Source organism: Microcaecilia unicolor, chromosome 8, assembly GCF_901765095.1.
Source record: "Microcaecilia unicolor chromosome 8, aMicUni1.1, whole genome shotgun sequence".
NCBI classification, from domain to species: domain Eukaryota; kingdom Metazoa; phylum Chordata; class Amphibia; order Gymnophiona; family Siphonopidae; genus Microcaecilia; species Microcaecilia unicolor.
This window is the reverse complement of record NC_044038.1, coordinates 246374361-246400236: the sequence shown is the minus strand read 5'-3', so window position 1 is coordinate 246400236 and position 25876 is coordinate 246374361. Positions and strand designations below refer to the sequence as shown.

Sequence of the window (25876 nt, the reverse complement as noted above, 5' to 3'; positions counted from 1 at the left end):
CCAGTCTTCTTTCGTCCGCACTCGGTACGGCTGTGTTTTTTGCCGTGGTGAGCCCCGGAGAGTCGACCTCGCGCGTCCGTTATTTAATCGACGTGTTTTTTCTTCGGAAAAGTTTCTTTTCGTTCGGAAAGTGCTCCGGAAACCCTCTTGGGTTTCGTTTGCCTCTTCCCGTATTTCCAGTTTTTGCCCCGGTAAGTTTTCTTTCGTTGTCGGGGTAGGCCTCTTTTCGGCCTCGGTCGAGATTTTTCTCCCTTAAAGTTTTGGTGCTCCAAATTCGTCATTTCGGATTTTGACTTCGCCGGCGTGATTTTTCCGCCCATGACATCGAAGCCTTCCAGCGGCTTCAAGAAGTGCACCCAGTGCGCCCGGGTAATCTCGCTCACTGATAGGCACTCTTCGTGTCTTCAGTGTCTGGGGGCCGAGCACCGTCCCCAGAACTGTAGTCTGTGTTCCCTCTTACAAAGGCGGACTCAAGTAGCGAGATTGGCCCAGTGGAACGTTTTGTTCTCGGGCTCTTCGTCGGCATCGGCACCGGGGTCATCGTGTGCATCGACGTCATCAGCGTCCAGACCTTCTTCCTTGGCTGCCAGTGCATCGAGTGCATCGAGGCATCGGCCCTCTGCATCGGCGCCGAGACATCGGATAGCTGCATCGACGTCGGTGGTACCGGGACCTCGTCTCCTGATGTCGTCGGACGGTGGTGCATCGTGTGGAGTGCAGGTGAGGGCTGTCCATTCCCCTGCTGGTGGCGGTGAGCCCTCGGGTGGGTCTCCTCCTACCCTGAGGGCTCCTGCGGTACAGCCCCCCCGAGACCGACCTCCTTCGGCCTCGGCCCCGAGGAAGCGACGGCTGGATTCTACGTCCTCCTCGTCGGTGCCGGGGAGCTCCAGTGACATGCTTCGGAAGAAGTCGAAGAAGCATCGACACCGGTCCCCTCCCCGCGTCGGCACCGAGAGCTCTGGGTCGCCGAGGGAGTCGGCACCCAGCAGGCATCGGCACCGAGAGGACCGCTCACCCTCTGTTCAGGAGGTGTCGATGCGCTCCACTCTGGACAGCCCGGAACAGCCTCCACGCCCGGAACAGGTTCTGACGTCGACGCCTGCATCGACCTCCATGCCTTTCTCTGCAGCCGCTCTGAACGAGAGCCTCCGGGCCGTTCTCCCAGAGATTCTGGGAGAGCTGTTGCGCCCTACCCCTCCGGTACCGGCGGTGCTTGCGCCTCCGGTACCGTCGAGCGTGGCGCCGGCTGGCCCATCGCCCGGGGTGAGGTCCCCGACGTCGGTACCGCGTGCGGTGCCGACTGCAGCCACCTCCCAGGAGGGCTCCCCGACTACGTCGGCGGAGGGAGCTTCGCCGATGCGGGCGAGGGAGTCTACCTCTCGACGCCCCCATCGTGGACGTGGCTCCACGGAGTCGAGCCGGGCACGGTTGCAGACGCAGGTCCGTGAACTTGTGTCTGACACCGAGGGTGAGGCCTCGTGGGAGGAAGAAGAAGACCCCAGATATTTCTCTGACGAGGAGTCTGAGGGTCTACCTTCTGATCCCACTCCCTCTCCTGAAAGACAGCTTTCTCCTCCCGAGAGTCTGTCTTTTGCTTCCTTTGTCCGGGAGATGTCTACGGCCATCCCCTTCCCGGTGGTTGTGGAGGACGAGCCCAGGGCTGAAATGTTTGAGCTCCTGGACTATCCTTCTCCACCTAAGGAAGCGTCCACTGTTCCCCTGCACCATGTCCTCAAAAAGACATTGCTGGCGAACTGGACCAAGCCTTTAACTAATCCCCACATCCCCAAGAAGATCGAGTCCCAGTACCGGATCCATGGGGACCCAGAGCTGATGCGCACTCAGTTGCCTCACGACTCTGGAGTTGTGGATCTGGCCCTAAAGAAGGCTAAAAGTTCTAGGGAGCATGCTTCGGCGCCCCCGGGCAAAGACTCTAGAACCTTAGACTCCTTTGGGAGGAAGGCCTACCATTCCTCTATGCTCGTGGCCAAAATTCAGTCTTACCAGCTCTACACGAGCATACACATGCGGAATAATGTGCGACAGTTGGCGGGCTTGGTTGATGCTCTTCCCCCTGAGCAAGCCAAGCCTTTTCAGGAGGTGGTCAGGCAGCTGAAGGCGTGCAGAAAATTCCTGGCCAGAGGAGTTTATGACACTTTTGATGTTGCGTCCAGGGCCGCTGCTCAAGGTGTGGTGATGCGCAGGCTCTCATGGCTGCGTGCCGCCGACCTGGAGAATAGAATCCAGCAGCGGATTGCGGACTCGCCTTGCCGTGCGGACAACATTTTTGGAGAAAAAGTCGAGCAGGTGGTAGAGTCTCTCCACCAGCGGGACACCGCATTCGACAAGTTCTCCCGCCGGCAGCCTTCAGCTTCTACCTCTACAGGTAGACGATTTTTCGGGGGAAGGAAGACTGTTCCCTATACTTCTGGTAAGCGTAGGTACAATCCTCCTTCCCGACAGCCTGCGGCCCAGGCTAAGCCCCAGCGCGCTCGCTCTCGTCAGCAGCGTGCGCCTCAGCAAGGCCCCGCGGCTCCCCAGCAAAAGCAAGGGGCGAGCTTTTGACTGGCTCCAGCAGAGCATAGCCGACATCCAAGTGTCAGTGTCGGGCGACCTGCCAGTCGGAGGGAGGTTGAAAGCTTTTCACCAAAGGTGGCCTCTCATAACCTTCGATCAGTGGGTTCTGCAAATAGTCCGGCAAGGATACACCCTCAATTTGGCCTCCAAACCTCCAAATTGTCCACCGGGAGCCCAGTCTTACAGCTTCCAGCACAAGCAGGTACTTGCAGAGGAACTCTCCGCCCTTCTCAGCGCCAATGCGGTCGAGCCCGTGCCATCCGGGCAAGAAGGGCTGGGATTCTATTCCAGGTACTTCCTTGTGGAAAAGAAAACAGGGGGGATGCGTCCCATCCTAGACCTAAGGGCCCTGAACAGATATCTCGTAAAAGAAAAGTTCAGGATGCTTTCCCTGGGCACCCTTCTCCCCATGATTCAGCAAAACGATTGGCTATGCTCTCTGGACTTGAAGGATGCCTACACACACATCCCGATACTGCCAGCTCACAGACAGTATCTGCGATTTCAGTTGGGCACACGCCACTTCCAGTACTGTGTGCTACCCTTTGGGCTCGCCTCTGCGCCCAGGTTGTTCACAAAGTGCCTAGCTGTGGTAGCAGCGGCGCTTCGCAGGCTGGGGGTGCACGTGTTCCCATATCTCGACGATTGGCTGGTGAAGAACACATCCGAGGCAGGAGCCCTGCAGTCCATGCAGATGACTATTCGCCTCCTGGAGCTACTGGGGTTTGTGATAAATTACCCAAAGTCCCATCTTCTCCCAGTGCAGAAACTCGAATTCATAGGAGCTCTGCTGGATTCTCGGACGGCTCGTGCCTATCTCCCAGAGGCGAGAGCCAACAACTTGTTGTCCCTCGTCTCGCGGGTGCGAGCGTCCCAGCAGATCACAGCTCGGCAGATGTTGAGATTGCTGGGCCACATGGCCTCCACTGTTCATGTGACTCCCATGGCCCGTCTTCACATGAGATCTGCTCAATGGACCCTAGCCTCCCAGTGGTATCAGGCTGCTGGGGGTCTAGAAGACGTGATCCACCTGTCCACGAGTTTTCTCGAATCCCTGTATTGGTGGACAATCTGGTCCAATTTGACTCTGGGACGTCCTTTCCAAATTCCTCAGCCACACAAAGTGCTGACAACGGATGCGTCTCTCCTGGGATGGGGAGCTCATGTCGATGGGCTTCACACCCAAGGAAGCTGGTCCCTCCAGGAACGCGGTCTACAGATCAATCTCCTGGAGTTGCGAGCGATCTGGAACGCTCTGAAGGCTTTCAGAGATCGGCTGTCCCATCAAATTATCCAAATTCAGACGGACAACCAGGTTGCCATGTACTATGTCAACAAGCAGGGGGGCACCGGATCTCGCCCCCTGTGTCAGGAAGCTGTCAGCATGTGGCTTTGGGCTCGCCGTCTCGGCATGGTACTCCAAGCCACATATCTGGCAGGCGTAAACAACAGTCTGGCCGACAGACTGAGCCGGATTATGCAACCTCACGAGTGGTCGCTCAACTCCAGAGTGGTGCGCCAGATCTTCCAAGCGTGGGGCACCCCCTTGGTGGATCTCTTCGCATCTCGAGTGAACCACAAAGTCCCTCAGTTCTGTTCCAGGCTTCAGGCCCCCGGCAGACTAGCATCGGATGCCTTCCTCCTGGATTGGGGGGAGGGCCTGCTGTATGCTTATCCTCCCATTCCTCTGGTGGGAAAGACTTTGTTGAAACTCAAGCAAGACCGAGGCACCATGATTCTGATTGCTCCTTTTTGGCCGCGTCAGATCTGGTTCCCTCTTCTTCTGGAGTTATCCTCCGAAGAACCGTGGAGATTGGAGTGTTTTCCGACCCTCATCACGCAGGACGAAGGGGCTCTTCTGCATCCCAGCCTCCGGTCCCTGGCTCTCACGGCCTGGATGTTGAGAGCGTAGACTTTGCCTCTTTGGGTCTGTCAGAGGGTGTCTCCCGCGTCTTGCTTGCTTCCAGGAAAGATTCCACTAAGAGGAGTTACTTCTTTCTGTGGAGGAGGTTTGTCGTCTGGTGTGACAGCAAGGCCCTAGCTCCTCGCTCTTGTCCTACACAGACCCTGCTTGAATACCTTCTGCACTTGTCTGAGTCTGGTCTCAAGACCAACTCTGTAAGAGTTCACCTTAGCGCAATCAGTGCATACCATTACCATGTGGAAGGTAAGCCGATCTCAGGACAGCCTTTAGTTGTTCGCTTCATGAGAGGTTTGCTTTTGTCAAAGCCCCCTGTCAAGCCTCCTACAGTGTCATGGGATCTCAATGTCGTTCTCACCCAGCTGATGAAACCTCCTTTTGAGCCACTGAATTCCTGCCATCTGAAGTACTTGACCTGGAAGGTCATTTTCTTGGTGGCAGTTACTTCAGCTCGTAGAGTCAGTGAGCTTCAGGCCCTGGTAGCCCAGGCCCCTTACACCAAATTTCATCATAACAGAGTAGTCCTCCGCACTCACCCTAAGTTCTTGCCAAAGGTCGTGTCGGAGTTCCATCTGAACCAGTCAATTGTCTTGCCAACATTCTTTCCCCGTCCTCATTCCTGCCCTGCTGAACGTCAGCTGCACACATTGGACTGCAAGAGAGCATTGGCCTTCTACCTGGAGCGGACACAGCCCCACAGACAGTCCGCCCAATTGTTTGTTTCTTTTGACCCCAATAGGAGGGGAGTGGCTGTAGGGAAACGCACCATATCCAATTGGCTAGCAGATTGCATTTCCTTCACTTACGCCCAGGCGGGGCTGGCTCTTGAGGGTCATGTCACGGCTCATAATGTCAGAGCCATGGCTGCGTCGGTAGCCCACTTGAAGTCAGCCTCCATTGAAGAAATTTGCAAAGCTGCGACGTGGTCATCTGTCCACACATTCACATCTCATTACTGCCTGCAGCAGGATACCCGACGCGACAGTCGGTTCGGGCAGTCAGTTCTTCAGAACCTGTTTGGGCTTTAGGATCCAACTCCACCCCCCGAGGGCCCTGTTTGTTCTGTTCCAGGCTGCACTCTCAGTTAGTTGGTAAATTTTTTAGGTCAATCTCAGTTATGTCCTCGCCGTTGCGAGGCCCAATTGACCATGGTTGTTGTTTTGAGTGAGCCTGGGGGCTAGGGATACCCCATCAGTGAGAACAAGCAGCCTGCTTGTCCTCGGAGAAAGCGAATGCTACATACCTGTAGAAGGTATTCTCCGAGGACAGCAGGCTGATTGTTCTCACAAACCCGCCCGCCTCCCCTTTGGAGTTGTGTCTTCCCTTGAAATGTATTGTCTTGCTACATACTGGACTGGCCGGCTCGAGCCGGTTTCGGGCGGGAAGACGGCCGCGCATGCGCGGTGCGCGCGGGCGCGCGAGAGCTAGCAAAGGTCTTTGCTAGGAAGATTCCGATTGGAGGGGCTGCCGAGGACGTCACCCATCAGTGAGAACAATCAGCCTGCTGTCCTCGGAGAATACCTTCTACAGGTATGTAGCATTCGCTATCTGCGAACACATTTTCAAAGTGAATCTGTACATGAAGCCTTTCTTTGTACAAGGCAGGTACTATTGTTCCCGTGTACTTTACACCCTCATGAGAATAGGTGCCAAACACAGGCTGGAGAGTACATAGGAAGATTTAAAATGAAATTACCACAGATGCTTTTCCTCCTTTGACGTAAGCCCATCCACTCTTTCCCCCATGGGCAAATGTATAACTACTTTGAAATGGCGTACTTTAAACACTCTAAGTGGGATAATAAACCACATTTTCTCACAAAAACATATTTCCTTGTGTCCCTCATAGGCATAAAATGGGCACCTTTTTTCACATTTCATATAAGCACTCTGTAATGAAAATATCCTAGTGCCTAAATTTTTTAAATTGAGAACTTTTCATTATACTACAATGAAAACATAACTAGAAATATTTATACAGGAAAATGCTTATTAACAAAGAAAAATATGGCATACAAGTCCACTTTATGGAGAACCAAAGGCTATATATAAGCACATCCAAATTACTTAACCCTTAATAAGTAGCAAGTATGAGAAACAAAATCAAATAAACCTTTTTAACCTGCAGCAAACAGTCTTCAATCAAACAACAGATCTGATGGTTTCTCTTTTTCCAACCAGCAATTTTCTAAATTTTCTAAACAGATCTTAAAGAAACTGCAGACTGCCCAGAACACGGCAGCGAGGCTTATCTTTGGTAAAACACGATTTGATAGTGCAAAACCCCTTCACGAAAAACTACACTGGCTTCCAATCAAAGAACGAATTGCTTTCAAAATCTGCTCACTGGTTCATAAAATAATCCACGGTCTAGCTCCAAGATATATGATCGACCTACTAACAAGAAACACATCCGAATCAGCAAGAACATACCAATCTTCACTTCCCAAGATGTAAAGGACTCAAATACAAATCAACACATGTGTCCAGTTTTTCCTAAATTAGCACACAACTGTGGAACACATTACCAAAGCCTTGAAAAACACGAATGACCACCTAAACTTTCGGAAAAACCTAAAAACTCACCTGTTCAAAAAGGCATACCCCACTGATCCAACATAGATGCCCGATCTCTGCAACACAACGTAACTAGATCATGGTACAGACTGGACACAAATCTTCCGTTGCACGATCCCAATGTGGTTGCGCCACATTAACTCTATCGAACTACTTAACCACAACATCACCTTGTATCTGTCAACACCGGAGTCTGCAAGTGCTGCTCCGAAACTATGTAAGCCACATTGAGCCTACAAATAGGTGGGAAAATGTGGGATACAAATGTAACAAATAAATAAATAAATAAATGGGATCTAAAAAGGTATACGAGTTAATCCCCGATGTGACCAGACTTTACACGTAAATCTCAAGAAAACAGAGGCTCCTGCAGCCAAGACACGAGGTCTAAACTGCAGAAAAGCCTTTTGACACAACTAAGTTGCTCTGACCACATTGGGGAAAATCATAATTTTCTGCCCAATGAAAGAAACACCTTTTTTTAAAAGGAAAATAAAGAACATAAGAATAGCTATACTAGGTTAGACCAGTGGTCCATCTAGCCCAGTATCCTGTTTCCAACAGTGGCCAAAGAGTGGGAGGTTGAAGAAGGCTCAGCAAACAATGGGATTACAGACAACTTTAATTGCAATTCTTGTGAAGCTGAAGAACAAATAATACAAAAGACTCAACGCGTTTTGGCACTGATAGTTCCTTCCTCAGGCGTCTGCTAGCATTTGTCCTACAGGTAAACTTGGGCAGCCACAACAGAACAGAGTTATAGAGGTCTTGAAAAAGACTGTGCATTTAATGGATGCATTGTACGAAAGGTACTGGCAGCCACTTGGTAAGCCTTAAGTAGACCTGATAGTAAATGAATTAAACGCCAGAATCCGTGCGGGTCTGCTCCACACAGATTCTGGTATTTAATTCATTATAGGGCTTCTTTTACAAAGCCAAGCTAGCAATTCCCGCACAGCAAATGAAAGGAAGCCCATAGGAATTGGACTCCATGGGAGGGTGCAGAGGTTGAGAAGTCTGGAAGGAAAGAAATGTTGAACACCACATGGGGAAGGGTTTGAGAGGTAGGGAAGTACACCACAAGGGACGGGAAAGGCGTTCTATGTGTAAAAACAACAGAAAAAAGTATTTTGTTTTTCTTTGCTGCCATTATTATTATTTGTTACATTTGTATCCCACATTTTCCCACCTTTTGCAGGCTCAATGTGGCTTACATATAACCGTTAACAGTGTTAGCCGATTACGGTCTGAACAAATACATGGTATGAATGAATACAAAATGATATTGTAGTAAAATGAGGTAGATTTAAGGTGGTTACATGTATGGTCGGTGCGTTGGGGGAAGTTAGAGAGGGAAAGGGGGAAGAAGAGTCAGATAATGTCCGTTATGGTCTTTGGTTACATTGTGTCGCATATGGCCAGGTATTTTTATGTTGGGTCGGTGGGGTATGCTCTTGTGAACAGGACAGTCTTTAGTGCTTTCCGAAAATTTAGGTAGTCGAGCGTAGTTTTTACTGCTTTTGGTAATTCGTTCCATAGTTGTGCGCTTATTTATTTATTTGTTGCATTTGTATCCCACATTTTCCCACCTTTTTGCAGGCTCAATGTGGCTTACATTACTGACCTTTAAATGCATCCGCTCTATGACCCCTCATTACCTCTCCTCTCTCATTTCTCCCTACACTCCTCCCCATGAACTCCGTTCTCTGAGCAAGTCTCTCTTGTTGTCCCCCTTCTCCTCCACCGCTAACTCCAGACTTCGCTCCTTTTATCTTGCTGCACCTTATGCCTGGAACCGCCTTCCCGAGCCCATACGTCTAGCTCCATCTCTACCTGTTTTTAAATCTACTACTACTACTTAACATTTCTAAAACGCTACTAGGGTTACGCAGCGCTGTACAATTTAACATAGAGGGACAGTCCCTGCTCAAAGAGCTTACAATCTAAAAGACAAGTGAATAGTCAGTCCGATAGGGGCAGTCAAATTGGGGCAGTCTGGATTTACTGAAGGGTAAGAGTTAGGTGCCGAACGCAGCATTGAAGAGGTGGGCTTTAAGCAAAGACTTGAAGATGGGCAGGGAGGGGGCTTGACGTAAGGGCTCACCTTTTCACTGCTGCCTTTGGCTCCTAGCCACTACCCATTTGTCCTCCTCCCTGTTCCTCTTTACCCTGGAATTTCCTTGCCCGTAATGTCTTGACTGTCAGTTTTACCTAGATTGTAAGCTCATTGAGCAGGGACTGTCTCTCTATGTCAATTGTTCAGCGCTGCGTGCGTCTGGTAGCGCTATATAAATGCTAATAGTAGTAGTAATGGCGATCGCCATTTCCGGAATGAGAAATACAAAGTGGTATTGCATTAGAGTTCATAAATGTTAAAGTAAGTTATAGAGTAAGTTAGATAATCAGTTCATTTCAGGCGTGAGAAGTAAGGAGGTAGTGCGTTAACATTCCTTAGTGACAGAGTGATTGAAACAATCAGGTATAGAGAGTTCGGTTTTGTCTGGTTCTGGTAGAGTTTTGTTGTCAGGTATTTAGGATGGATCATTATGGTATGTCTTTTTGAACAGGTTGGTCTTTAGGTAGGAAAAGCTGGTTCAATAGGTGGATTTGTATTTGAGTCTTTTGCTGCTTGGGTAGTGGAGGTTTAGGTTTAAAACCATATAAAAATATAAGCAAGGATTGAGCCCATGCATGCTTTTATACACATTAAATTGACATCACAGAATGTAAAGTGTATGGGTGTAACCAGCAACCATGCGTGCATATCTTTTCTTCTGCTCTGGAGCAGCTGCAACTATTATGCACTGTGCTTTTAGAAACAGAGACACATAACGGCAGATAAGAGCCATCCTTAGCATGTCAGTGGTTTCATCTGTAGGCGGCAATTTTATTTATGTGTACTTTCTCTTTATAAAATTTCTATTTTTCCTACATATGGGAATAATTTTATATAGTTACCATGTATGTATGCACCTTAACGCAACACCATTTATAATTCTGTTACTCGGAAATGGCAACCGCCATCACGACAAATGTAAGCCACATTGAGCCTGTAAATTGTTGGGAAAATGTGGGATACAAATGCTACAAATAAATAAATACATGTAAAGCATGTTTTAAATTCGGAAACAGGTTTATGTACAATTTTGTTTGGGTAAACAGAATAGTGTGTAACTAGTATTGAACGGGCCTTGGGCAGAAAAAGTAAGATAAGATCTTATAACACCATCTCTTCCAAGGTAGCGGAGAGAAAACTTGTCATAATAAAGTAGCACTAAAATCCAGGAGTCAAATAGCAGCAACCCTACCTTTAAAAGACAGCACTCTAGAATACCAATCTACTTCCTGCTGGAAAAACAAAACAAGCCAGATCCCTACACAGAAACTAAACTCTAGCAGAATACCTCACTTCTATCACTCCTGCAAAATACAGAGAGTGCCTCAAATACAGAATAAGCAACCACTAACTAGAAATGGGAACTCTGAGAACTTTGAATGCAATGCAACACTAGAGAAACAGAAATGTATTTCCTTCTGTATTAAGTAAAATATAAAGTTATCAGGGTTGCACATTTCAAAATGACATGTTCCAGTTATTTAAATGATAATAAATGTATTGTGCCCTTATTGTCTGGGCTTTGTATTTAACTAATCTTCTAGGACCCAGCCTCTCCTTTCAACCTTTCTGGTGTTATCTTCATTTAAATTCTTTTCCAGGGTTTTGCCTTTATATTTTCTTTCCTCTTCTTCTGTCTTCTTTTCCTCTCTACATCCATCTCTGACACTAATCATTACCCGTAATCATTTATCTGTTTCTCTCTTCTGTGCGTACATAAGTATTGCCATACTGGGAAAGACCAAAGGTCCATCAAGCCCAGCATCCTGTTTCCAACAGTGGCCAATCCAAGTCACAAATACCTGGCAAGATCCCCAAAAAAGTACAAAACATTTTATACTGCTTATCCCAGAAATAGTGGATTTTCACAAGTCCATTTAATAATGGTCTGTGGACTTTTCCTTTAGGAAGCCGTCCAAACCTTCACTAAACCTGTCAACAGCTAGATGTTAAACTAAACTCAACAGCTAGATGTTACCCCCTCATTCTTTTCTTCTTTCACTCTCTGATCTTCTGTTTCCCTCCTTTCACATCTTATCTACCTAGGAGCTTTCCATCTTCAACTCTTGCCCCTCCCCAGCCCTCCTTTATCTTTCCTCAAGTCTCAGTGCCTCATTCATCTCAGCATCTTACCTGTCATGTAAACCCTCCTGGCATCCAGTTTCCTCATTCTCTTCTCAGATTTGTCCCTTTAATCTGTTCCTTTCCAGTGCCTCTCAACCCTTTTCCATCTCCAGTTCCTTCACCCCTTTCTTACCCTCCTTCACCCCCTACTTTCACACATTTCCCATCTTACCCCTTCCTCCTCCTCTTCTTTCCTTCCTTCCTTCCTGTGGAGTGGAGGAGTAGCCTAGTGGTTAGTGCAGTGGACTTTGATCCTGGGGAACTGAGTTCAATTCCCACTGCAGCGCCTTGTGACTCTGGGCAAGTCACTTAACCCTCCATTGCCCCAGGTACAAAGAAATACCTGCATATATTATGTAAACTGTTTTGAATGTAGTTGCAAAAACCTCAGAAAGGCTGTATATCAAGTCCCATTTCCCTTTCCCCCTTATGACATCACAATATCAGAAGTGAGGCAAGTATCGGGCAATCAAGCCATTGTGACATCACTGATGAGATTGGCTCTTATTGGTGGAACAAGTGGAGGAGTAGCCTAGTGGTTAGTGCAGCGGACTTTGATCCTGGGGAACTGAGTTTGATTCCCACTGCAGCTCCTTGTGACTCTGGGCAAGTCACTTAACCCTCCATTGCCCCTGGTACAAAATAAGTACCTGAATATATGTAAACCGCTTTGAATGTAGTTGCAAAAACCTCAGAAAGGCTGTATATTAAGTCCCATTTCCCTTTCCCCTTTCCATTCTGACCCCTTTCCCTCCAGTCTATTTCACTCTTTTTCTCTTCTTCCTCTCTACATTCATTACAAGCCCCTTCTCACCCTCTGTCTTCTCCCATTGCCCATCCTCAGTCTCTGCACTTTTTTTACACCAGATTAACACAGCTATCCTTTTGAAAATTAATACCTGAATAGTGCCTTGTACTGAAAATCCATATCTAGCTTTAAAAACCACAGCAACAACAACTTACAGTTTGAATTTTGACCCAGTTTTGCGTAAATTTAAAAGAAAACTATTAATAGTATCTTCCAATTTATGGTGTCATGTGCTGTGTACATGGTTTTCTGCAGATTTTACCTCCCTTTCCCAGGCTGGTATTTCAAGAGGTTCACACTTTCTGTACATGATTTCAAACCTCTAAGTGCTTTTTTTTTTGTTACATTTGTACCCCGCGCTTTCCCACTCATGGCAGGCTCAATGCGGCTTACAGTGGCAGGACTAGAATCCAGTATATCTATCATAGCATTACCTTTGCTTTATATAGACCCATATGAAGTCTGTGCTGATTGCTTTTTCTTGTGATCCAGTGGCAACCTGGTGAAGCAGACTGTAAAGGGAAACACAGCTCTGCATTACTGCAGTTTCTACAACAAAACTGAATGCATGAAACTCCTTCTCAGAGCCAAAGTTAACCTTAAGATCAGTAAGTGAGTCTGGTTTATTTTAAAATTTTGTAACTGACTTTATGCATGTATTTAGCTTGATTTCTAATCTGCCTTCCCACAACCTCAAAATGGATTATGATCTCAATTATCAGTATATATGGGACAGTTTTTAAAGCAGGAGGTGATGACATTGTTCAAGCTGGGGCTACAATGTTTTAAAAAAATACGTATATACAGCACCACTGTTCAGCTAAGCAGTTTAATTTAGGTCTTCTTTTTGCTGGCCTAAATGAAACCATTTGACTATACATATAGAAGCTGAATTTTGCCACATGGAGGATTATTTTATAAGGGGACACCTAGATTTCTTTATTTTTTTTATGTAAGTTCCAACAAGTACAACAAACCATTAAAAAAAACCCCGGACATGAGAAAATAACATATAACTCTAAATCACCTTACATAATAGGGGTTCTAAAAGGTTAGAATAAACAATCACCGCCCTCCTAACACACAGCATTCAGGCCTAGAGGGAGCGTCTTCCCAGACACAAGCCATCCTACTGGTAAATTAACAAGAACTTGGATTTTAATAATAAAGTAATAATAAAGTAAAAATAAAATGAATTAAGAATATAAAATAAAAATATTAAAAGTAACAGTGTATAGAATCCAAAACCTATACCCTCTGCCCCTCTCCCCTCCCCGTTGAGGTCCCTTCAGAAGAGCGACACCTTAATTATATGTTTTACAGCCAAGATACCCATTCCTTTCAGGCTACTGAGAGCTAAAAGGGTGGGCAGTAGAAGATAAAGCTGGATAAGTACCCCAAAGTTAAATAACAATGAACCTTAGCTACCCCACTGTACTACTGACTGCTTGTTCAAATAGTTTTCCCTCTGTCCATTCAGTTCAGAGGTCAATTGTTCATACACCTGGAGTTCATTTACGGCCACCCACCATTGAGATACCATAGGGTCTGCCTGATGCCTCCAACCTCTGGCAATTGACTAAGAGATGTGTGACACTTTGCTCCTTTCCTTTAGGATCCCAACCTGGAATAAGACCTAACAGGGAACAACAACTACATATGTTCTAGAGTTCCCCTCCCTCCGCACTGTCTCCAACACCGTCCACCCATCCCACCACCTATCCGTTCTCCTGTCACTGGGGTTCAGTGAGTTCTTTGAAGAATATTAAATTGCAGTTGTTTGTAGTTAGTAATAGAAGAACATGTGTGCATGTAGTATGTATATTATCCCACCCCTCTCGTCCTGTCTCCAGACATAGCCCCTGTTCCCACTCCTCCTGGTACAGAAGGGTGCAGAGAGAATTAAACTCACACAGAACCCTTTGTGGAATGTGATTTGAACAGAAGTACTTCTATCTGGGTACACTCTCTATGTAGGTTACATTTAGCATCAGGACTTAACAAAAGATCCCTGCTTTGAAAAATTGAAAGAAAGGGATCCTAATATGCAATAGCTCCATTCTGATATCTCCTGATTACCAAAGAGGTGTGAATTTCTTTGAAGGTGCACAGTTCTTGGAGACCAGTTGTTCAGCTTCTAGTCTTCTTCCTGAGCACTGGTCCTAAGACACATAAACTAAGCACAAAAGGTTAGGAGACATCGAGGCATATTTTCAAAGCACTTAGCGTTCCAAAGTTCCATAGGTTTCTATGGAACTTTGGAAGGCTAAGTGCTTTGAAAATATGCCTAATTCTGTCTGTCTACCTACACTGACATCACCAGGGATCGTACCGGAGGGGGGGGGGGGGGGGGGGCGTTGTCAGAGCAGCTTGCATTATCTCCCAGAGGACTCTGGGTAGGCCTTGGATCCATAGGCTAACTCTCAGCTTAGGCTGTGAATCACACAAGGTAATGCTGACATATATGTTATACAAAGTTAAAAGTTAATGAGTTATAATATCAAGACTGACACGTCATTTACATTTGCCATTTCTATTCCATATTAGCCATAAAGTTCAATGTGGCTTACAAATAATTTAAAATTTAGATAACAGAAAAAGTGATTTCATAGCAAAAGAAAAAGAACAATAACCTTCATCACGTTAAAAGTAGTTCAATTCCTTATTACTGTAAAGTCAAAAACGTTTGAAACAGAAATTATTTTAAAGCTTTTCTAAATAGACCATATCTAAATATAGACCTGACTTCTGCTGGTAAGATATGCCACCAACGAGAGGCCAAGTAGGAAAAAGTAACAGAATGAAAAGTTTTGAAAACAATATTCTTACAGCTAGGAAAGGATAGGATGAAAAATGTCCTAGCTCCAGAATCTACATTTCTGATAGGCAAACTAATAAGTTCCTGCATATAAATGGCAGCTATTCCATAGAATAACATGGTCAGCAGCTGCCCCACCACAGAATAGGTATAGCTTGGACAGTAGTTTCATTCACATATACTGCTCTATTTGATATAGCTATTTAAGGAATATTAGGCTGCAACATTAGTTTGTAATAATGTGTATTGTACAAAATATGCCACGGTCAGGACACATGGAAGAGATAGAGTATAAAACAGTGAGGTAAATATACTAAGCTCTCCCCTCCCTGCCCATCTTCAAATCCTTGCTCAAAGCCCACCTCTTTAATGTTGCCTTCGGCACCTAACCACTACACCTCTATTCAGGAAGACATTTCGTCCTTTAGATGTAAGCTCCTTTGAGCAGGGACTGTCCTTCTTTGTTAAACTGTACAGCGCTGCGTAACCCTAGTGGCTCTCCATTTTGGGGCTCTCAGGCACCACAGGAGTCCCCCCCCCCCCCTGTATGGGGCAAGGACTGTTTCCCTGCTTCTCTTCTACCCTATACCTCACTGCCATGGGATTCTCTCTGCCTCATCCCTAGACACTCCTCCCTCCCAGTTTAGCCCATTAGCCTTTGGGCTTTCCGTTTACAGTGGTGATCCCTACTGCCTCCTGCCCCACTGGTAGTCATTGTGGCTAACTCCAAACTGCCTCACACAGGGGAGTGGGAGAATTTTCCATTGCCTTGTGGCCCCTTCATAGGGAGAAGTTACCTACATCTATAAAGCTGTAACATACTTTCCCCAAGTAGCCAAGTCCTTAAAAATGCCTGTGTTGCACATGATTTTTCAGCCAACAAATAATGCAGAAAAATCTGTGATAATCATAAATTTTGCACATTTTTTGCAGTTAACAGATCATGATGCTTTTTTTGCAGCTTATTAAATAAACCCCTTTACTTACAGTTTATTATAATTTCAAATAGCCGCCTGCATGTCTTTGTTACAGAAAATGATGTTGGGGAGACTGCACTGGACATTGCCAGGAAATTGAAACATTGCTTATGTGAAGAATTGGTAAGAATTCTATTTTTAATATATCAGAAAACTTAGACTAGTTGAATTATATATTAAATGGTAGACAAGCGGGCACATGGTTTGTAATGGACTCAGCCTTCACTAAACCTATTGATTTAATAAATAGCATATTTATTAGAAGGAAACTTTACTTCATACGTGACATCTGGGATAAACTCAATAAATAACTGGAACTTCTGTCTCATATTTTGGGATGCATTTTATAAGATGTTGCTTTTAATGAGGGTAAAAATAGAGGTAACCTGTGTGGTTTAGCCATATGTGGGTAAGGTGAAGCTTTATCCATCTGAAGATATGTGGGCATGCTTTTAGGTGTTTGCCACCGGATTCTTTATAGCGCAACAAATCCAGTCATGTTCTGGATTTGCGCGTACAACTTAATTACTTAACAAACCAATCAGTGCCAATGATTTCCACTTAACAAGCAATTATACCCAACATTCTAATCGCTTTCCTAGCCACAGCAGCAAAGGTAGGAAAGGCTCATAGGTGTATATGTTGTACCTTTTTATGAAGACAATAGATATAAATGCATTCATTGACTTTCTGTGGCTTAATTTTAAAAGAGAAAGTATGTTAACAGTTTTCTCTCTAAAACTGAGGTAATCTAGGTACATTCCTGCTGTACAAGTTAGAGAGTAATATACATCTTTTCCCTTTTAAAATTACTATTATTATTAGAGCTGAGCTTTCCATGCCCAGATTTAAATCATTACTTAAAACCCATATTTTTCCCAGTGAACTCTGTGCAGTAGGCCATTCCTTCTACTCCTCCTTCCTCTCCTTGGCAGATCGACTTTTATATACAGGATATAGGAAGGTTCTGGAATAGGCTTGCCCAATGACACACCCTCTGCTCTAAGCTTTCCCCATATACCGAGGGCTGTTGGGACTACTTTGTCTCCTCCCTCATTGTGGGATTCCAGCCGAGGATTTCAAGGCAAGCTTATACTTCCCTGGTCTGTTTTAGCCAGTTCCATGTATGAGATCCTTGCCAGATTTTGCATATTAAAGTCACCACTTATCCTGTCTATCAGCGTGACAAAGGAAAATAGGGAAGTGCCTAAGACGGATCACTCATCACAGCTTACACAACCAACATTTCCATCCAAGAGAACATTTTCACAAGGCACAACAGCACTGTCAAGATTACTAGGCAACATCAGATGCAAAGATTACAGTGCAGACTTAGAGTAGATGCTTCCAAACTGTCAAATAACACCTGATTATATTTGTCTAACTGCTTGTCAAGACTTTCATTCTGATACCTGAAATATTGACTGACGCAAAAGTGTCTACTTTCTCAGTCAATCAGAAACCAACGTTCACTTTCCATTTTGACATGCAGTCAGTCGTTGTTCAGATAAGCTCTTAACTCCATTAAACAGGAAGAAAACGTGACATGGGAATACTTATTTCTGATACAAACCCCATCATTAAACATAAAATGCTCACTTTTCCTTTCTAATTCTGTAAAACCTGAACACTCTTTATGGAAGTCTTTATCAAATGAACAGTCTCCCTTCAGGACTGTCACGTGCAAAAAAAACTCCTAAATTTAACAAGTTTTCCTCTTTTTAAACCCCAGTTAAAGAGAGCTTTTTTTCAAGAGATAGAGGGAAAACAAACACTATTATCAGTCTGTCTTATGTGCCAGTGCTCACTTAGACCTCTTCCTTACTCAGAGACCAGAGACAATACAAAACAAACTACATCAAAAGTCCCCACCACACAAAGTCCAACTTTACCATAATCTCTCATCTATAAATGGTCTGCCAAACCATCCCCTGTTGCCAAAACGTAAGGAAATTCTCATAACATGCCTCCTTTTCCTGTTAAGATGGCCTCTAACATATATAGGAATAAAGAAAAGTATGAGTAGGTATAGACGTTATGACCCATAGAACTATCGTAAGTTTATAATTCCTCCTTTATTGACACAAATTAGAATTATACATATTAAGTAGTAATTTTAATAATGTTCTTATTAAAGACATATATATAGAGAGAGATATAAATATATGAACCCCATCTTATAGGGTTTGTGTCCATATACTGTAATGCTTTTTCTTTCATTGAATAGGTAAAAGTGGGTGTAATACCGGCTTGGCACTTTATCATTGGTTTAACTTAATGAGGTGTAAGTCATGGGGTGGTTGATCCTATGATGCAAAGGCTTGTTAACTTTTAACATACACAACCCATCACTTTAATAGGTCCATCAGTGATGACGCACCCTTTAGTTAAATAACAGACTTATATACTGACCACTCATCATTGGGCAGCATTGGCCTCAAGCCATATTTAGATAAACTTGTACATTATGGTTGTTCATTGTCACGTCCCGCGTCCATACCTGCGCTCCCGCTGTGGGGAGCGGGAGCCAGCGGCATCCGCGGCATCGGGGATGGCGGGAGAGGGCCTCCGGAGGAGCCGGCGCTGCCACGGGTCGGGCCGAGACCGGCGACCCGCTGGGGCGAACGCCGGCCTCGGGGAAAGGAGGTTCGCGCCGGCCAAGATGGCGGCGCCGGAGCCGATGCCTCTTGGAATCCCGAGGCTGAAGGATTCGGGAACTCCTCCCACCTCGCCCCGGATTGCCGAACCCGGGCGATGACTCCGCCTGGAGTTCGGGCAGGCCAATCCGGGAGCTCTGCCGACTCCCCTGGGCCGGATTGGTGGGTTTCCTTCCCGGAGGGCGGGACGGCGCGATATTTAAACTCAAGGACCAGAGGACCTGGTTGCTTCCGGTTCTGTTCCCGAAGCAGGTCCAGTGGTTTCGTGTTACAGATGGCTAGCCGCCCTTGCTAGCCACTATCCAGAGACTGTGCTACTGATACCCACGGATGACTAGCCGCCCTTGCTAGCCACTATCCAGAGACTGCGCTACTGTTACCCACGGATGACTAGCCGCCCTAGCTAGCCACTACCCGGAGACTGTGCTACTGGGAGTCACGGAGGGCTAGCCGCCCTTGCTAGCCTCTATCCAGAGACTGTGGTACTGTTAGCCACGGAGTGCTAGCCGCCTTGCTAGCCATTTCCAGAGACTATAGCGATTCTACCCACGGATTGCTAGCTGCCTTGCTAGCCGTTCTCATTGACTGTGTTTGCTGACTGCCGGCCGGGCCAACCGTCAACCCCGCGGTTCCAGCAGTCCTGCTGGCCGCCTGCAGCTGAGGGCTCAACCCTTGGTGAACGGCGGCCGCCGCGGGTGAAGATTCGGGGTTGCACGGCTGTCCTCTGAGGTCTTTCGGGGCCTTAGGGGACCTAAGGGCTCACCATCAAAAGAGACAAGACACATGTCCCATGGCCTAGAGTAAACATTCAAGCTGCACATCAACCGGCTTAGATCAAAAATGCTGACTACTCAATTTTCTTAAAAAAAAAAAAGTACTGTTCAGGCCTGCTTGAAACTATGGCTGTGGAATAGGAGTCAGAAGCAATTTTAGATGGTATCATGAGTCTGTAAAAATGTACCGAAAATGTAAATGACTCCAGCTTCAAAATAAAAACTTACAACATTATAATATACTAGTAAAAAAGCCCCGTTTCTGATGCAAATGAAACGGGGGCTAGCAATGTTTTCTTCTGTGTGCATGTGGGAGTGTGTGTGTCCCTGCCCTCTGGCCTCTCTCCCCTCCCCGCTCTGAGTCCTTCACTGTTACAGAGCCAAAGATTTGATTTCTTGCTCTGCTGTTTTCCTTCACTGACTGTGTTACAGAGAGGGCGGGGCAGACACTCATAGGGAAACCGGATATCTCGCCCCCTTCACACTTCCGGCTGGAGGCTTCATAGAACATTGGTGTTGCTTTTTATATAGAGAGATGGTAAATTTATCATTTTATACTTATATATATATGTATATATATTTTTTGTCCTAGATCTAAAGTTCTGGTAAATATAAGTTATATATAAGTACTTTATAAATCCAGAGCAAAAAAATTAAAGCCTGATATCAGTAGGAGTTGGAGTGATTCTTGCTGACGTAGTTTCTCCCCATGGTTTAGGGGTTCTGCCAAAGTTCTACTAACTGGATTTGTAAACTATGATGTACTAGTAGAATGGGAAATTTTATAGAGGATAATTCTACTAAGGAACAATGCAGAGTGTCATGTTCAGTGCCAGGAGAGCCCCTGAAGATAGAGCTGTTGCGTCTTCATTGCTCCCATTGCTTAATGCATTTCATGTTTTAAAAAAAAAGAGCACTTGTCTTGTAAGATTTGCTGCTGCACAGTGTTTTTAACACTGAATTCTTTTCTGCTTCAGCTGGTACAAGCTCAGACAAATCAATTTAACATGCGAGTTCACGTGGAATATGAATGGCTTCTGCGCCAGGAAGATATGTATGAGAGTGATGATGACCTGGATGAAAAGGTGAGGCAGTGTAATCAGTTAATCTCTTAATGTTTGTCATTTTGCAGATTGGACTTTAAAGAAATAATCTCTTTGTATTTCAGCTTCCTTTGTGCAGGGCTGTACCCTGGTCTTTCCTGCTTCTGAAGGCGTGCTTCAAATTAGGGCTGTATTTCGATAAGAATTTTAATCGCAATTAGTCATGCGATTAAAGGTGTATTGTTTATTTTTGTTCCCACTGCAGCTGCTTGTGACTGAACATGTCACTTAACCCTCCATTGCCCAAAGTCACAAGGAGCTGCAGTGGGAACAAAAATAAATAAAGAAGATACTGTTAATTGCACAACTTATCATGTGATTAATCGTGATTACAAATTGTAATCAAAATGCAACCCTAAAAAATTAAAGAATAAAAAGATAAGAAATACAAAACACACTGAAAAATTCCAAATTAAATAATCTAAAACAGCATGCAAAATAACTATAAACAGCTTACAGTTTTCACAACATACTTCAGAAATGCAGCCTTATTTCTAATGTCTGCTTCCCACCTAGGCAATAGTGATCATCACACAATATGGTTTGACAGAAGAGCTAAAATGGACTGTGGATACACAAGACTCAAAGTAGTACATATCACACATGCTGACTTTGGTAAAATGGGAAGGTACCTGAAGATGAGATGGGTTAGACATAGGATAAGTGGAAGGGCAGTGGTCCAAGCTGAAAGCAGCTATTAATAGGGCAACAGATAGATGTATATAGGAAACTAAACAAAAAAGCAAGAAAAAAAGAAAACCTATATGGTTCTCCCAACAAGTGGCTAAAAAAAAATAAAGGCAACAGAGACAGCATTCAAGAAATACAGAAGAACACAAGAAGAGGAGCACAGAAAACATTATTGGGTAAAGCTCAAGGAAGCAAAGAGAGAAATATGGTTAGCAAAAGTGCAGGTGGAAGAGAAAATGGCTAAAGAAATTGAGAGGTGACAAGATTTTTTTTCAGATATGTTGGTGAAAGGAGGAAGGCTAGAATGGAATTCTAAGACTGAAAGTTGCCAACTCCCGTTTTGTGAGGAGAAAGCAGGCATGCTAAACCAATGCTTCTGTTCTGTGTTCACAGAGGAAAATCCTGGAGGACTACGGCCAGCTGCCAGGGGTATATACAGGAATGGAGTAGATGTCGCACCGTTCACAGAAGAAACTTTTTATGTACAACTTGAAAAACTGAAAGTAGACAAAGCCATGGGGCCAGATGGGATACATCCTAGATTATTGAGGGAACTCAGAGAAATCCTGGCAGTACCTCTTAAGGATTTATTTAATAGATCCTTGGAGATGGATGAGGTACCACAGGATTGGAGAAGAGCGAATGTGGTCCCGCTTCACAAAAAGTGGAGACAGGGAAGAAGTCAGAATCTACAGGCCGGTAAGCCTCACTTTGGTGGTTGGAAAACTAATGGAAATTCTACTGAAGACAAGGATAATGAACTTCCTAGAATCCTATGTGCTGCAATATCTGAGGCAGCATGGTTTTACCAAAGGAAAATCCTGCCAAACGAATCTGATTGATTTCTTTGACTGGGTAACCAGAGAACTGGATGAAGGACATGAGCTAGATTTAATCTACTTGGATTTCAGCAAAGCCTTTGATAACAGTTTTTCACAGGAGGCTCATGAATAAGCTGAATAGTATGAAATTAGGACTCCAAGTGGTAAACTGGATTGGAAACTGACAGACAACAGAGGGTGGTAGTAATTCTCCCTCTAAAAACGTATCAGCAAAAACACAAACTTTAAAATGTAACCTAGCTTCAGCTGAGAGCTAATGTAATCTTATTAGTAGGGGAGTTATTGAGTCATATTTAGAAGCAGAACAAATCAATGACCATCAAGCAAGCACAATCTGTGGCACTTGCTACCCTGCATAAGCCAGAAATTTCTCTGATTGCTCTTTCCCTTATAGTTAACAACAACAAAAAATCAGAGCAGCCTGTGACCTCAGGCCTTAGTCAGAAGACTGAGCGTGGGTTTCAGAACAGTACAACTGATTAAAGGAAAGGAAATTATAAGGTAAGACATAATTTTACCCTTCTTGTCATCTAGCCTTACCGTTCTGAACAAGTGGGATATACCCAAGCAGAACTACTGGACAGGAGAAGACCAAGGCCCCAGAATGACTGCCCAAAGTCCAAGCGGGCCCTAGCCAGCACGTCCAACCTGTAATGCTTTACAAATGAATGGAGCAATGACCACATTGCCACTCTACAAATTTCCTCTGGGGCAACTGCCCAGGCCTCCACCAAGAATGTTGCCTGTGCTTGCGTGGAGTGAGCTCTCAACCCCGGAGGCACCTGACAATTCTTACAAATGTAGACATTCTCAATAGCCACCTTGGTCCACCTCACAATTGAGGCTTGGACACAGCCTGTCTCTTCCAAGGGTCATGGAAAAGGGTAAAGAGATTGTCAGAGAGATGAAAATCATTTGTCTCCTCTAATTAACGCTGCAACGTTAGTTACATCCAGCCTGTTCAGTCGCCGAGCCAAAGGTCCGGACCCTTCTTCAACAAAGGAGGGTAAACAGACCCCCTGGAACAGAGAAATCACCTTGGGAAGAAAGTAAGAAATGGTGCGAATGGACACCAAGTCCTCTGAAAAGGAGAGATAACGGATCCCAACAAGACAGAGTCTACAGCTCTGAGACCCTCTGAGCTTAGGTGATCGCAACAAGGAAAACCATCTTAAGTGTGAGGTCCTTAGTGGAGGCTGACAGCAAAGGCTCAAAGGGAGCCCTGGAGAGAGCAGGGAACCAGATTCAGGACCCATAGGGAAAGGAGGGTTACATCAGAGGGCACAAATGTACCATCCCCTTAAAAAACTGGGTCACCTTCCCACGTGGTGCCATGGAGAGGACCCGAAAACTGGAAAGGGCCACCACCTGGACATGTAGGGAGCCGAGCGCCAGCCCTTGATCCAGGCCTTGCTGTAAGAAACCCAGTTTTTTGCCTTCCAGGGGAATAGTACCCGCCCAGCACACCAATCCTCGAAAACCTTCCAAACTCACACATAAGTGAGGGAAATGGAAGACTTCTAGGACTTAACCAAAGTGGAGACCACGGCTGGGGAGAAATTCCATGTCATTAAATGCCTCCTTTCAAGAGCCAAACTATAAGTCAAAAGGTATCTGAATCTTCCATTTCCTCTGGACCCTGTTGTATAGGACTGCAACCCTTGGCTGACAGGGACAATCCAGGGACACAAGGAGGACTAGATGAGGGTGCCACACAATCCTGCACAAGAGCCAGCCTATTAGAGGCCATGGAGACAAGCATCTATCCCCGGTGAGGCAGCATCCCTTCTACAGCTGAAATAGTGCTCCGCCTTAGTATTGGAGCAAGTAGCCATCAGGTTGAACACCAGAGACCCCCACCGGTTCTGAATGAACTGAAAGGCTTCTGGCCCCAGCTTCCACTCCCAGGGATCCAACTAAAACTCAGTTTTTCTTCTCTCTGTAGACCTTAGTGCTGCTTTTGATTTGATTGATAATACATTATTATTACAATGTCTTCACACTATAGGTCTTTCAGGAACAGTTTTTAATTGGTTTAAATCCTATCTTACAAATCGTCAGTACTGTGTACTTTACAGCAATTCTGTTTCTGCCCCTTACTCCCCTACATCTGGAGTTCCTCAGGGCTCCGTACTATTTCCCACTCTATTTAATATTTTTCTCTCACCTTTATTTGCTCTGGCACAACCATCAGGATTCACGTTATACATTTATGCAGATGATATTCAACTTCTTTCAGTAGTAGACCACCTTAACCCTACCGACCTTACAAATATTAATGACAACCTTTGCAAAGTTACAAATTGGTTAGAAGAAAACCACCTTATTCTCAACCTGGACAAATCTAAATTTTTACTTTTCACTAATCATTCGCCTAGTCATTTTCACTTTCCTATTTGCCTTTGTAACACTCCTGTTCAACAATACTCAGTTACTCTTATTCTTGATGTACTTTTAGACACTAAACTCTCATTTCAGCCTCAAATAGGACAAGTAGTACAACGTTCTTTGTTGATACTACACCTTATTCGTTCAGTTCACTCTCTCTTACATTCCTCAGCATTAAATATTTTGGTTCATTCACTTGTCATATCCCAAATTGATTATTGCATTTCACTTTATAAAAGCCTTAGGATAAAGGATTTAAATTGTCTACAGTTAGTGCAGAACACTGCTATTCAAAAAATTCACAAAGCTAAGATATTTGACCACAGAACACCACTTTTGAAGGGCTCTCATTGTCTCCCTGTTGCTCATCAAATTGGTTGAAATTGAGCTCTAAGAAAACTAAATTCATATGCTTTGGGAATATACCAGATTTAATACTTTCAACAGTAACTTTAGATCATTACAATTATGAACTGTCAACATGTATTAAAGTTCTAGGGATCCATTTAGATAATATGTTAACTTTAGAAACACAAATAAATTGCTTGATTAGGAAATTAAGACAAATACGTAAATACTTTCAGGAAGATCAGTTTAAAATAATGGTGCAGTCAATTATTTTGAGCCAATTGGACTACTGTAACATCGTATATTTGGAATGTTCAAAACAACTTTTAAAGAGGCTTCAAACTATACAGAATATGACACTCCACTTGATCTTTTCATGAAAGAAAATTTGATAGTTTGTCACAATATTACATTAAGTTGCACTGGTTCTCAGTGGGTGCCAGAGTTTTGTTCAGACTGTCTTGTTTTCTATACAAAACCTTATATGGCTTAGTTCCATCTTATTTTCATGGCCATTTTAAGTTAGCAATTTGCCACCACCACTACCTTGGAAAAGGTGTGAGGAGCCGTAGCCAGCCCAAAGGAATAGGCCCCAAATTGGAAGCGGTCTCAGGCACACACAAGCGAAGGAAATTCTTGTGATGCTCCACTATGGTAATGTGTGGACAGGCCTTCTTGAGGTCCAAGGAGGTCAAGAACTTGCCCAGGCAGATAGAAGGGTTTCCATCTGAAAGTGCTGCACATGGAGACAAGCGTTTACCCTCTTGAGATTAAGAATGGGCCGAGCCTCTCACTGGGATGGACTTCACCACTCTCAGATTGAAAAGATGCTGTAGTGTAAGAGCCACAGCCTTTTGCAGCTCTGAGCCACAGGGAGACACCAAAAAGACATCAGGAACATAGGGGTCAAGCTCCAAAGAGCAACTCTTCTCAATTACCTCCAAAACCCATTAATCTGAGGTGATGCGGGTCTACTTGTGGAGGAAGAGGAACAACCTACCTCCTACCAGACCCACTGAGGGGCCTGGTGTCCCCTTCATGGACAATATTGGCAGCTCCGGCTCCAGTGGAGGAAACGGAAGCTCCTAATCTATTGGGTCCACAAAAGGAACCCGGCTTGATGGGCTTTCCCCCTACTGAAGCCTGGATCATTGAGC

General features: G+C 44.9%; 1 protein-coding gene across 1 annotated transcript in view; it reads left to right on the top strand.

Moving 5' to 3' along the window:
- LOC115475658 (arf-GAP with SH3 domain, ANK repeat and PH domain-containing protein 1-like) overlaps nt 1-25876 on the top strand; it is a 153422-nt gene that overhangs the window by 109060 nt on the left and 18486 nt on the right. The window contains exons 19-21 of the mRNA XM_030211569.1: nt 12616-12731; nt 15974-16041; nt 20326-20433. Of these exons, the coding sequence (XP_030067429.1) occupies nt 12616-12731; nt 15974-16041; nt 20326-20433 (292 nt within the window). The remainder of the gene's footprint in view (nt 1-12615; nt 12732-15973; nt 16042-20325; nt 20434-25876) is intronic.